The sequence below is a fragment of the Apteryx mantelli genome, chromosome 8 (genome assembly GCF_036417845.1).
Source record: "Apteryx mantelli isolate bAptMan1 chromosome 8, bAptMan1.hap1, whole genome shotgun sequence".
NCBI classification, from domain to species: domain Eukaryota; kingdom Metazoa; phylum Chordata; class Aves; order Apterygiformes; family Apterygidae; genus Apteryx; species Apteryx mantelli.
The window spans coordinates 39,994,232-40,008,198 of NC_089985.1; the positions used below are offsets into that span (position 1 = coordinate 39,994,232).

Sequence of the window (13,967 nt, forward strand, 5' to 3'; positions counted from 1 at the left end):
GAAAACTCACTGGCAGCACTAGAAGGTAATTCATTTTACATCACCCCAACATGCCTTGCTCCTACATTCTTACACTGATTTACCTCAGTTTCATAAACTCAGGCTTAAAATTTCAAGTCTATTTCCAATACATCCGCAAAAATAGGGAAATTGTTTAAATTATGGGCCCAGTAAAACAAATTCATTTTAACTGAGATTCATACAGTCTAAATTCCACCTCTATTGGGTGTTCTCTATTGGGTAGGTGCCTTTGCCAGCTCACAGCTGGCCAACAGGAACTCACACAGGTTTGCAAATAGTCGTCAAATCCAAAGTGCATAAATACAGATATTGATCATGAAAACCAGCCAGGTTTTATCCACTCCCAGACCACATCTCCTGAAAATTAATACTGCTCAAAATAATAAGTGCTTGGTGAAGTGACCCCAATGCAAAGAAAAAAGCCCCAATCATCACTGCTGCTCAGGATATATTATAGCATCTGCAGAGAATTCACCTTTGAAACCAAAGCCCTCTGTGTGGCGAAGCAGTGTTGGAGATAAAGTGCACTTTGGTTACAGGCCATGCTGTGCAGAAGCACCTTCAGCACCCCGCCGAGGATACTTTCTTTGGACTCCGTCACAGAAACAGTCTGCAGTCAAAAGTAAACCAAGAGTCGCATGAGCAAAACCAAACCACCCGGGTGAGAGAGAAGGGAAGAGAATAACTTTGCCTGAAAAACCCTTTGGCATAGGGAAACTACCCACTTAGCTGGGCCTGCGCAACACTGAATGAATGGTTTCGGAAGGAACCACATGCACTAAAGCCTATGGAATGATGGTGCTGTCCACCTGATGAGGTTTTGGCCTTTTGGGACCTTGTTCTGTTAGCGCGAGAGACTTTAGCAGCCTCTGGGTGGATTATTCAGGTGCAAGGTGAACCTCTTGGGATTCCTGGAAAAGTCAGGAAGCTGGAATGAAACCCTGCCTGCACTGAAGCCCCGGAGGGGATCAACCTCTCACTCCAAGGGTAGTCAAGTTTCATCTGAGAAGTGCAGCGGCGCCTCCCTGCTAACATTCAAACTGAGGCAAAAGGGGACTGGGCTGCAGAAGCAAGGCACCACTTGCTTCAGAAAGACCCTTAGTCACGGCGCATCTAGCTTTTGTAGTGGTGCCTGCCGCAGTGCTCTGGGGGCCCAGGTCTCCCTGTGGCTGGATGTGGTAAGTGTGCTATTGCCTTCTTCCAGCCTGAGTGTCCAGGTTTCATTTGTATCGAAAGCAGAGGAGAAAACTGGCATGTGTCCACACTTGCCAGTAGGGAGTGAGGAGAGAGCTGGAGTGTGCAACCAGACAAAGGAGCCTGGAAGCGTTCCTGCATCTTGCAATTTAGCTACAGATACAGGAGACTGACCTGGAATTGAATGACTTGAGGCAGACGTGGGAAGGAACTAGAGGAATCAGTTAGACTAGGGCAAGACTTTGGAATTTTTACAGTTCATTAATGAGTTTTATGAACAAACATGTCTTACACTACCAAAAAGGGACAACTTTCAAAAAGACTGAAGAAAGCTATTGTAATATAAAACCTGATTGTTGTCAGCTGACAATTAGGAGAGGCATTAAGATCCATCCTGTGGTCAGGTATCCGTTCTTCTGCAGCAGCGCAGTTGAACATTTCTGATAGCATTCAGGCAGTTAAGTTAAGCCAGGAAGATTTTTTTTAAGAACAAACTGCTGCCCGGCCAGGTGATTCTAATGCTATTACAACATCTCTGCTATTCTTTTACCACCCTTACCTGGACAACTATCTCTAATGTATCCAAAATAATCAGATTTGCTTCCGTTGCAAGATTTCCATCAATAAGTGCCTCATGTTCTATCTCTGCCCTTGATCTAATCAGAGAAAAGAAAAAAATAAAATTACATTCTGTTTAAGAAGTAGGCCCCCATATTCTCCAGTCAAAAATATTTTCTCATTAGCAGGAAACTCCCAGTTACAATGCACACGTTTAGTACTGGACAACACTACAAAGATATTTCAACGCATCCATTAGGAGGACAAGAAGAAAGAACTGTTTTTTACATATACCAACTTACACACAATTTATGTTTATCATGCTCAGGAGGGACCACACTTTTTGACACTTCATTACCCTCCCAGGAACATAACAACAATTTAGCATCAAAGTCCAGCTCAAAACTGGTTTAGTAGCATCATAAGGCATGCAGCAACACAACCAGGAACAGAACATATGGTTTTATGTTATAGGCTATGGACACAAGGTGGTGCTACGTGAGCTAGTATTTTTGCACTGTTAACCCTGGCAGCTAGACTGATTCTGGTGCAGAGTGCATCATCTGAGGATGTGACCTTTGTCCTTTTACATTACATTATATTACAGCTTTTGTAGAATAGCTTCCTCTCCGAGAAAACGACACAATTTTGCTCTTAAATGCCAAGCACCCACTTGGAAAGCAACCTGGAAAGGCTGATTAAGTTCATACACCCACTCACACTGGTGTTCCCAGGAATTCAGTGCTAACCACTTCACTTCAGTGAAATATGCACATTTGGCAAAGATCCAGTAGTATATCTGAAGCACCCAACAACAGCTTGCCCTACACAGGTGCCATCTCTGGCATACTTATGCCAGGCCAAATCACACTTGAGGTGTGACCCACGCAAACTGAATCGAAGCAAAACACGCAGCATATGGGATAGTGACTGACTTGGCTGGAAGTGTTCCTGGAACCTCTGTTGCAGCAACTTCTCCACTCCCCACGCACGCTGCTTGCTGTGGGAGCTGGGCCACACTCTTATTGCCTACTCTTAAATCTCCAGAATATGAAGGCTTGGGCCCTTGCTCTACATAAAGTAATGCCATCTGCATTTAGCTGTGCAGAATTCTCAGTGTGAAACAACAGTCTTGCTTAATTTCTCATAAAATAGCTCTCCTAACACTAGATTTCAAAGGGTCAGACTCTATCTATGGTATTTGCAGCACCATGGCTACCAGTAGGAGGTGTGCGTGATGGACCGAGGCTCAGAATGAGCAAATACAGGTTAAGGAGCAGGTTTGTGCAGTTATTTGAACACATTATTTTGTGGGGGAGAGATCATCCTTTGACCGTCACAGTATTCCACAGCTGTTTAACATGTACGTGAGGTCCTTCCGCGGAGAAAAGAGGGCCTGGACCAAGAGCCAACAGTGAAGTGATGAGTCCTGCAGGTCAGATTTTAATCTGATGTAACTCTGTCCACAGAGGTCTGGAGTTGTAGCACGGAGAAATTTGTACCTACATCACTTTATCAGTAGGTCAAAACACACTGGTTATTTGGCCTTCCCAGTGCCTGAACAGGACCAGAGTCCTGAATAAAACATCACTACCTGACATAACAAGAGATTACATTCTTGGGTTGGACAAAGCAATTAGAAGCTGTGAAGATGTACTTTCAACTCCAGGAGGCGTCAGTTTGTCTTCATGACTGAAATTTGGCCTGCCCTCCGTCCAGGCTCTGAGGACCCCATTCCCCAGTTTCTTCAGAGCTTCACTTGGGCTGAGTTTGCTTCCCTAGGATTAGGAACAATTCTTTTGCTGGGAGGATGGAGACTGCAGGTTGCAATTTAAGAAAACAGAAAACGTGCATAGCGAAGCCTGAACACAACTCCTAAGCCTTCCAGATTAAACCACAACAAGAGAGGGAATTTTAAAGGAAAGGGGTGTAATAAGCAAAAAGAGCTCATTCCAACCAGTTGCGCACACACACTGAAAAATTCTGCCAAGCATCACAAATACTGCTGTGATGATTGAGTCTACATATGTACAAAATGGCAATTTATAAGAGCTGCACACCAATGCTACAGTACCTGGCTGGTTTGTGGCTTCTAAAAGCACAGCACATGTGGAAAAATAATCAAAGTGATGGATTAGGACAGGAAAGGAAAGCAAGCTTTGACAACTCCAGAATGCTCTTATGGAATAAAGGAAATATGACATGAGATATATATGCTATCTGTAAATACTGATAATGGATCTTCTCTCTAAATTACAGCTTTCTACAGGGTTTTAAGAAGGCTCTAAAACTCATTTCAAAATACCAAGGAAGCAAGATAAAGTGGAAAAGCAAAGAGTTAGACAGGCAGTGCCAGACTGAAAGCTATTTGCACACAGCCAGCTCTGTTCCAGCTGAGGGCCCAAACCCGCTCACACGAGGCGCAAGTGGACTGCTGCCATTGACCTGCTATGGGGAGAGAGACCCTGAGTTCTTAGAGGAACTGTGACATTGTTAATGTAGAAGGATAAGGCAAAGTTACTTGTCAAGCTTTTCTGTGTTTTGACGCCAGTGAGTCATATCCTTTCTCCATCTCAAATTCTCTTGACTTCCAAATGCGCTTCCGGAAGGACTTCTCTCTGCAGGATAATATTAAAATAACAGCAGTCACCTACTGTTAGTTTTTTGCATGGGTGGCTATTCTAGATTTGTTCACAAGTGAGAAGTGACAGCAAGCCATGACTCCTTAGAGCCCAAGGGCTGTGGCAGTCACCCAAAATCTTTATACGGTCCCTAATTCTATCATTGCTGAGAGTGACATGAGTGGTGCCTTACACTGCAGTAGTTTTCATCCAAGAGAGTCATGAACAACACAGCCCATTTCATGTGCTGCCACATGCCAGCTCACTACAGAGCTAACAGAGAGAGGCAGCTGAGATACTCAAATCAGGGAGGTAGTTACCAGGGATGCTACGAGAAGCACCCGTCCAGCCTTCCTTGGACTAGATAAGGAGCCTGAGTCTGGCAACCCTTGGCAGTCTGATATTGCTGTCTTCAACTGAGATGCAGTGATGTTCTGTAGGTGGTACTGAGACCCTCTTTCCCCCCTCACAGTCTTTTACATCTTTATTCTCACTCCTGGGAGGGCAGGGGAATTTCACTATGCAATTTCCCAGATCAGTAATTGAAGCACTGAGGCCAGATAAAAAAATAAAAAAGGTTCCCATCTCTCTCTTAAATAATTCATTAATTTAGAGGCATACCTCTAAATATCTATTCAACTTAGCCCACAATTACTGGTTTACATGTATGAAGAAGCCTGTGGCAGAATAGGAGACCAAACCCAGTTTTCCTAATTCCTGTCTTAATCACTTCCAACCTCACTCTCAAAAGAAATAAACAACAAAAGTCATCACAAGGGGGCGCGTGTTACCCAAACTGCCGGCTATTTCAAGCATTATTTTAGCAGAAGCATTCAGGCATTTTCAGACTGATCAAAAGCAAGACCAGACAGGTTTTTCTTCCACTCTGACCTTTGCACAGGACATGCTAGAAGGTGGCCCTGAAAGACGCTACACTGGAAGAAGTTCAGGCAAGAAGGTCCCATAAATAAGATGTGACCACATATACACCAAAGCAGTCAAGTAACAAATAAACTGCCTGTTGATGGAAATTGGGAAAGGTGTAGAGATTTTATAGAACCAGTGAAGCATGCTGCAAAACTGCAAATAGCTTTTTCCTTGGGGGCTCTTTGTCTGGAGCGCTTGATGTGTAGTATCCCACACCACAGAAGGGTGCAAGTACTCACTGGGGATGGGAGCAGTAGTTTTTTGAAAAAGGGGCCAGCACAGAATACATCTTTACTTACCTAGCTGTCCTCTACTTCTTCGGACCATTTCCTGCCTTGCTCCTATGCTTCCCAAAATAGCTTCTTCAAGTTTGGCTCTCATATCCTTCGACTTCTTGAATGTCAGACTGTTCATTCTTTCAAACACTTTCTTGCCCTGCAAGTTTCAAATGAGATAATGATGGAAGATTCTTTCAAACTGAGATATATTCAGAGCATTAATAAGTGAAAATATCTTTTCTGTATGAAGACATATGGCATGAAAGGAATATAGGTTTAGCTGCTAGCTAGCTAATCTACCCAGATTCCAGTACCATTCTGTTGAGAGTAAGCAAAAATGTCCAAGAACTGCCCCCACTTCCTGCAGCAGTTCTCAGGTGAGTGGCAAGTGGCACATACTGCTTAAGAAGTGAAAGGAGGCACAGTCACTTGCATTGCTAAATATATGTGGAAGAAGGCTAGAGATCTCACAGAGAAATGTGTAGCCTCAGGATTATGAATACAAGAAATACTTAGGAGAGAGCAGGAAATGCCTTTTCGGAGTTGCGTAAAGGATGGGAGTGCAAAGTTCCCCTGCATGCTCTAGAAGGACTTTCAGGAGATTTAAACAATACAGCAGTACCTTGTACTCAAAGCAGGATACGCAGAGATAAAGCAAATCCAGCAGGCGATTGAGCTGCAGCACTGACAGGTCTGTGAACCATTTCTGCAGGACACTTTCATCTGCATTTTTGAGCACCCACAAGAGACAGATCAAGAGGCTACGGCTGGACTCTGTTGAGAAGGTGGAGTGCTGCCTTCCACTCTGAACAGACAGGTCAAGACAGTTAGTTACACCAGGTTTCATGCTCAGACACTTCAAACATCACTAAAAAGATCTGCATCAGTTACCACCCTGGGCTAAGTAATTACCAAATAGGAATAGAAGGTGAATAGATATTTTTACCAACAATCAGGAGACATACATTTCTCTTTACTGGCCCAACAGCTCAGTGGAGAACACAGACACTCAAGCCACAAGAATAAAGCTGAAGCAATACATCTGAAACCAAACTCATCGTGTTACATGAATGACTTTCTTTTCAACCAGCAAAGACTCACTTCCCCAGAATGACTTTAATAACTTCCATGCAAGTTAACAGTTAAGCAGAAGGGCTCCATTCATTGATAGAAAGAAAGGAAAATTGGACGGGAGTCCCACCAGCGGAGTTTTGTATACGTTCTGATACCTTTGTCTCTGTGCCATTGTCCTCTCTTTTGTCCAAGTTCATTTCTCTCATGTATGTACTTAGGTCTCATCTAGATCAGTGTCTCACTTTGAGTGCATGTAATACCCAGAAAAATGGGGTCCTGATGTGGGAGTAAAGGGAGGAGGAGGGAGTGAAGGAAGGGTCTGCCTGCTACTAGAATCAGGGGGATTCCCTCCCTGGCACAGAGAGCAAGGGAAATGGCCCATTTATGTTTTCAGCCACGTGGGATTTAGATGTGATAGGAATCTTTGCCTAGGGCTTAGAACCTATAATGACTATTGCACTTCACAGAACTTTTATCAGATTTGTTTCAGAAAAAGACAGAATCTTTATCAGGAAAGAGAATTCTTCCATTTTCTGAGCTTTGTTGATTTTTATCCCTCTTTGGCATTTTATTATACTCCCTCAAAGACAGGCACAACCCCATGCAAATGTGATCTGTTCCACCTTGTTTTTCACCCTCTGCCTCCCTGTGCAAAACCCAGCTGCAAACTGATATCAGTCCCTACTGCTCACTGATCAGTCCTACAGGGCGTGCACGTGTAAATATTTGCTTATTGACACAGGCTGCGGGTCAAGGAATAGGGAGGGATAGCTTTGTACCGATGAGGTGAGTAGAAAACTGCTGGGCCGGGTGAGCTGAGGGACCGATGTTCCTGCAATGGCCATGGCAACTGTCTGGCTTATCATGCTTCCACCCTCGCTTTCATAATCATCAGCAGCGACGCAGCTTGGCCTCCCTCGCTGATTGTGACTCTCTGCCGAGAAACACATGCATCCCAGTTAATCCCCAAATTCAAAGTTTCTCTCCCCAGCCTCCCTCCACAGTGCTAACTTCATTGAATTGTCTGGGAATGCAAACTAAAAAACATCACACTCTCATGGTCCTGCAAGTAAACAGAACTGACTATTATTTGAAGTTATGCAAAGCAACAGTAACAACTTTCAAAAGTGACCTAAACCACCTCAGTATCTAGAATCCTTCTGACCTTACCCTGCTTTGAATAGTCAACCCCAAATCTTTCCTTGGAGCTTTAGCATTTCATTGAACTCAAAAGACTCAGAGGAAGACTCCAAATTCCAAACTGTTTCAGATGATTCCCTTGCCCTGATATGAAATAACCCATGTCCATTGCTCTTCAGGACACTGTGTACAGCAGACCTGAAAACCACTGCTGATAAATCACATACTAAAAGGAAGAAGAGGTACTTTGCTTATCCTTTGGAATTGTTATGGAAATTGTACAGTATATGGGACGATTTTTAAAACAGGTCAGAGACATAGAGGGAAGCTGACTAGGCATATACATTCACCAGCCAAAAGTAAACTAAAATGCAATGCTCATTTTTCACTTCATGCAAACAAGTGGGCAAATGCAGCTTTTGACTGTTAGAGTTATTGAGGATACATTTTGCACATGCAGTTTAGGAAATGGATGTGAAAACATGTCAAAGTTACCACACTTCAAAAATAGTAACAATCCCATCCAACAGTAAAGGGTTTGGTTGTTCAATTTTAGAACAAAAGCAACCAAATCTTGCGAGCAACTGAAAATACACTCAAAGCATGGAACTTAAAATACCTGTAAAATCATAAAGCTGAGGCACGGTTTCCATGATCACGCCAATCAGAGGTAGATACAGCATAGCCACCCGGGCCTTTACCTGTGGGTCAGAGTACCGCGGATCCGAGTCGTGGCTGGACAGTAAATTGTGTACCATATTGATGACCTTCTTATGCAATCCAAATAAACTGTTAAAAGAGAGTTGGGTCACACAGATTAGTTAATATCTTCAAAGCAAACGATACTTTGTAACTAAGTGGCTTCAAAAAAAATCCTGGCTTTTATTTTTAACTTGACATAAACTGTCATTACACAGTATTCTTTGCTCTCCCACGGATTTTACAAATGGCTGGCTTTTACAAACTGGCCTGCAGCTCAGGAGTAATTTTGACTATACCATATAAAATGTACAAAAATCTTTTGCTGATGTGCATAATCAGACCCAATATAATGTGAAGGCTCTCACGTTTTCAATTCAAGAACAAAGCCCCAACTCCTGGTACGCTGAATTATCAAGTCTACTGAAGAACGTTTAGGAGAACTTGGGGAATATGGAAGACAGGAAGAGAAACTTGAGAGGACAGTGGGTTTAGTGAAACTATTCACAGAATTCCTTTTTGTTTCTATCTAACACTATCTACAGAGAGCAACAGTCTCTTAAGACAGAACATCCCTTTTATCAAATCATCAGGAAGTTTCTACTCCACTTCCCTGAACCCCCATGCAGTTATTCAACCACAACAGTAGACTACAGATCAATATTTCTAATTATAAAATTTCAAAGAAATGGAGGGGCAGAGGGGAAAAAAAAAAAAAAAGGCCTCCTTCATTATGAAGATGCAGGAGATGGCAGAGCCCAAACACTATTCTCTTTCGCAGGGCACCTTGCTTGAGCCTATTCCGTGCTCATGTCTTAAAAACACAAACTCTGAGTCTCCCAAGAGCTCACTCTGCCCCTTTCAATTCCCTCAGCCACCACACAGAGGCAAAACTCTCACAGAGCAAATAGCATGTATGTCTATAACTATTTGCTTCTGCAGGCAAACCAGTCCAATAAGACAACTTTACCCCATGCATGAAGCAGCCAAGGAAGCTCATACATTATGCATTAGCAAAACATAAGCTTCAGTGTTCAGACCTGAGGTATTAAAACAAGTGCTGATTTTCAGGCAGTATCCACTTTACCTGAAAAGTAGAGTTGAGTTTTGGTTAAAAAAAGGTGAGAGTTTTTGACTGGATTGTCAAGGGGTTTAAAATGATTACAGAGATACCAGTACAGGTTAGGAGGACATTAGATAGTTGTAGCTACACTTCTTTTCCATATTTTTAATGAGGCTGTAATGAGATCCCACATTTGCTGGTTTATATTATCAATGAGACACTAAACAACTAGGAATGAAATGCTGAATTACATGACTGGCTCATTCAAATTAAGGTTCAAGGAAAGCCCTTGTAGTGTTTTGAAGGAGAGGCATTTAAGCTGGGTTTGTAAGTTTAAAAGGAACTGTGTGGCAGGCCTTACAAAGCAGTGTAGTTAAAACCTAGGGCTACATGGGCTTCTTTGCACATTTTCCAGAACAGAGCAGGTACCGTGGCAGATGGACCTATATCAGAGAGGAGAAAACATGACCCCCTAGTCTTTTTGGCTGATGATACAATGAATCGATCTTGCTGCCCTCCAACTAGTCTCATTTTTACCTCAGCCCTGGCATGAACTTGTGTCAACACTGCACACTTCTGGAATACTGACTTTTGACAATGAATATGAGGGCTAAATTCTGATTTTCTCACTTGTGTTCTGTAACAGCAGTCAATATGGGCAACACGGAAATTATGAAATGAGCAATAAAATTATTACTGGTTAATAATCAAAACATCACAGCATTGTTTGCTGAGACAGTCTGTTAAGGATAGAGTTGCTTGGACTCATTCTTTGCTCCTCATTTCTCCAACTGCCAAATTCAACTTGCTTGTTTCATCCACATGTTGACTCATCTTTCAGACATCAAGTGCTTTTGAGGAAGACTGTCATTTATTGTGTGCAGCACCTAGCACAGGGGAATCTAACTAAAGCACCACCTTTAGACACTAGAGTATTGCAAAGTCTTTTCTTTGCTAAAAATTTTTCTTCACAAAATTTCCAATGGAATCCAAATAGGTCTTGTAAAATGTGTGAGCTAAAATTCAAGATATTCTGCTAATGGAACAAAAGAGAGCAAGAAGAGAAAAAAATTAAAGTCTCAAGACTCTGTATCACCTATCAAGACGTCGGGTAAACCTCTGACAATAAACAATTAGACAGGTATCCTTCCTCACTCCTGCTGCAGGACTATGCAACTAGGAAGAAGTTTTTTCCAAAGGGAAACATGGTGGTGAAAACATTTTAATAACAAGCATCTCTGAGTCCTCTACTAATGATCTGCTAAAGATTCTGTCCGACCTTGAAAACTCTTCACAGGCAGGAAAGAGCAGATCTGAACACAGTGGTTTATTTTACATGGTGGATCTATTGGACCCAAGCAGATTTCAATTCTGAGGCTCAAACACTTACGTGTAATTAATTCCCACTCTACTTTCTCTTTCCGTTGCAATTCTGATCAATCCCAAAGGTACATCCCTGGCTGAGATTATCACATGTACTTGGCAAGAATGGAGCCACACACACATAGGGCAGGGTACCAATTCCAAATAACCTTTGAATTTCTGCTGCTATCCTCCAAAAACATCTCTACATAGGCAAAGGTAGAAGGCTGAGGCCTGAGAACAGTTAATGAGCTGCAACTGAGAGGTTATTCTGCAAAATCATAACAAATAAATGCATGACAGGTACAAGGCTAAAGGTCTCAAACAAAATTCAGGAGCTTTAATTACAATTTATCTCCAGAGCTGAACTGGTATCAAAGAATTCAGCAGGCTTTCTTTGTCTAGTCAGGGTTTGAGAGAGGAGCTGTCTTCAGTGGACACTAGTAAGACCACACTGACAGTTCCTCTGTGCAGCTGGGCACAAATTACCACCCAGATCCAGGGGAGAGCTCAGGAGGCAGGTTAGGTGAGAACACAAAATGTGAAGAACAGGAGCAAATATGATGAGAGATAGAATCCGATTTCTAACTAGTGAGCAGGATGTGGCTATGCTACAGAAGGGACTTCTGCAGACAGTGTGCATGGGCAAAGATTTGTTGCTTTTTCTGTTTCTGACCAAAGAAATGGGATTATAGTGTGTTATATACATATAAAAGAAAATATTTCAATTCATGGCATCACTTTCTTTTCCAACAGGAAACAATTAATGGAAATCCACACTCCTGGCATCTCTAAAGGGGTAGAATTATCTATGAATCGTCAGCATTTGTCGACTCTGCTGCTATTTCTGAGGCCGTCCTTAGAAAAATGCCTTTGGGACAACTTAGGAAAGTAGAAGAAATCAATAATTTCCACTGAAATGCATTTTAAAAGGGTAAGACAGAATACAGCCCTAAATAACACAAGTAACAGACTGGATGTCAGAACTACAAGCCAAATTCCTACTTCAAAATTATTTGCTGCACAGGCTGGGCAGGTCATCCACAAACTCTGCATGCTTGACTCTATTCATGTCACCCATAGAAGCCTCATCAACACATAATTTATGTTTCTAAAAAGCTGGGAGGACCCCAGGAGGAATGCATTATAACATTTAAAACCCCACCAGCAACAAAGAATTCCTTAATGTTGAAAAATATTTTCTTGTTACAATTGAGAAATGCTATTTTCCTGTTAGAGCTCCAGAGATGCCCGGGTAGTCAGCTGGGGGCTTCAACAGGAATCTCTTCCCTTCCTTCTCAGCTGGAAAAATGCAACTGGAATCACATTTATACAGTCAGGGCTAAGGAAGTAAGAAATACAAGGGACAGGGAGAGAAGAGGATTCCTGAAGTTATAGAACCAGTTTCTTAACTTCTCAGCTTATAAATTTAAAGCAACTCTGGCCACAGTGTAGAACTTGCTTGGCATCCACCATTTACTTGGAATTACAGAAAATGCTTGGGGAAAAAAAATGTAAAGATTTACCCTTCTGCATCAGGATCTAAAATGACAGCCAGTTCTGTTAAAACAAGCCCAGCCAAGTAATGCTGTTGGCGGAAAGGCACAGACAATTCAAACATATTTGCAATCTTCTGGTCTTGGACGTTTGTGGAGAACCCAGAACTCTGTGAAAAAAATCAAGTTTCAGAAGTTGTATAATGAGGTCCCTGAGAACACAGAGAATTAAAGCTTATAAAATACTGTAGAAGCGCTGTCCAGAATTAGAGAAAATCTCATGTAAATTACTTTTTCCCTCTTTTCTTTGAATGTAGGCACATCTGCTTACGTTACACACACGCTTACTAACTCTTCCATTAATTCTGTTTGTCATTATTACCTTCTCACCGACAGGGGAGTACTTAGGGAAGTTAAGCCAAATAACCTTTAAAAGTGGATTAGTTAAACTTTTAACACGGGTATGGATGCTGTTATTCAGGCTTAAGATGGCTTTAATTTGATTTAATTTATTTAATTTTGGAACTAATTAATCCACTTGAATGATACACTTGTTAATTCAAATTACCTTTTCTGAGCAGACTAGGACTAACCTACTGCAGGGAGAAAGCACCTTGTTTTGTGAGAAAAGGGTAAAACTGGTCAAAGCCTTTTCTATAATGCCTCATTTACGTTCATGCACTTGTCCAATATGGGAGGGGACTGGGTCCCAGGGATAGAAGGATGTGTGGACACTACAAAAAGGATACTGGCCTTCTTTTTTCAACAGTAAGAGAGGCCTCATAAGATTTAAGCCTCAGAACAAAGCTCAACTTGCATTTCCACATAAAATCCTTGTCACAGAGTACCTGAGAAGTTGCTGAAGACACAGATGGTGATGGAGATGCAGGCGGTGTGAGCAAGCTGCAGGGCAAATTCAAGGTGACATAGTGCTCATGGCTGCAGATGATGCGAAGGAAGTCCAGTCTCAAAGACGCCAGGTTACTTGGGTTTGTTAAGGAATAGAGCTTTGAAGACACCTGGCAAGTTCAATCCATAATACTCCAATTAGCACCAAAACACATTATAAATGCAGCACCAGCCCCCCTGTCCCATCACTGCTCTCAAAAAGCTCTTCCACAGCAACAATACTCAAACTAGAGAGTCTGATGTCATTAAATAATCATATACACATTACTTCTTTGTGCTACAGATTATATTTTCAATGAGCAGGAGCCATACACATCCCAACCACCAGCACTTATATCAATACAAGAAGTATGTAACAGCCATATTTACACAAGCAAATTAAGAACCATGTACTTGACACACAATATCTATGTCCTATTGATTTCAGCAGGGAGTTGTGAGAATCAGGACTGTACACTTTGTGATGGGTTAACAGGCCAAAGATGCAGGTTAGCTAATCATACAGTAGGCAACAAAGTTCAAAGGTTATTGCTGTTCTTGCCCCTTACTAAAAAATGCTAGACTCTATAGCAGAATCAAAACAAAACTTTGTGGTTCAGGGTGGTTCCTCTGCTACAGTGCTGCA

At 42.0% G+C, this 13,967-nt stretch overlaps 1 protein-coding gene across 1 annotated transcript in view; it reads right to left on the reverse strand.

The window, feature by feature from the left end:
* The window catches only part of DOCK7 (dedicator of cytokinesis 7), a 110,810-nt gene that overhangs the window by 21,680 nt on the left and 75,163 nt on the right, over window positions 1–13,967 (reverse strand). Inside the window, exons 27-35 of the mRNA XM_067301344.1 lie at window positions 13,282–13,452; window positions 12,464–12,603; window positions 8,433–8,602; window positions 7,453–7,607; window positions 6,222–6,404; window positions 5,621–5,756; window positions 4,295–4,391; window positions 1,775–1,871; window positions 497–631 (exon numbers count right to left, since the gene is read on the reverse strand). Of these exons, the coding sequence (XP_067157445.1) occupies window positions 497–631; window positions 1,775–1,871; window positions 4,295–4,391; window positions 5,621–5,756; window positions 6,222–6,404; window positions 7,453–7,607; window positions 8,433–8,602; window positions 12,464–12,603; window positions 13,282–13,452 (1,284 nt within the window). The remainder of the gene's footprint in view (window positions 1–496; window positions 632–1,774; window positions 1,872–4,294; window positions 4,392–5,620; window positions 5,757–6,221; window positions 6,405–7,452; window positions 7,608–8,432; window positions 8,603–12,463; window positions 12,604–13,281; window positions 13,453–13,967) is intronic.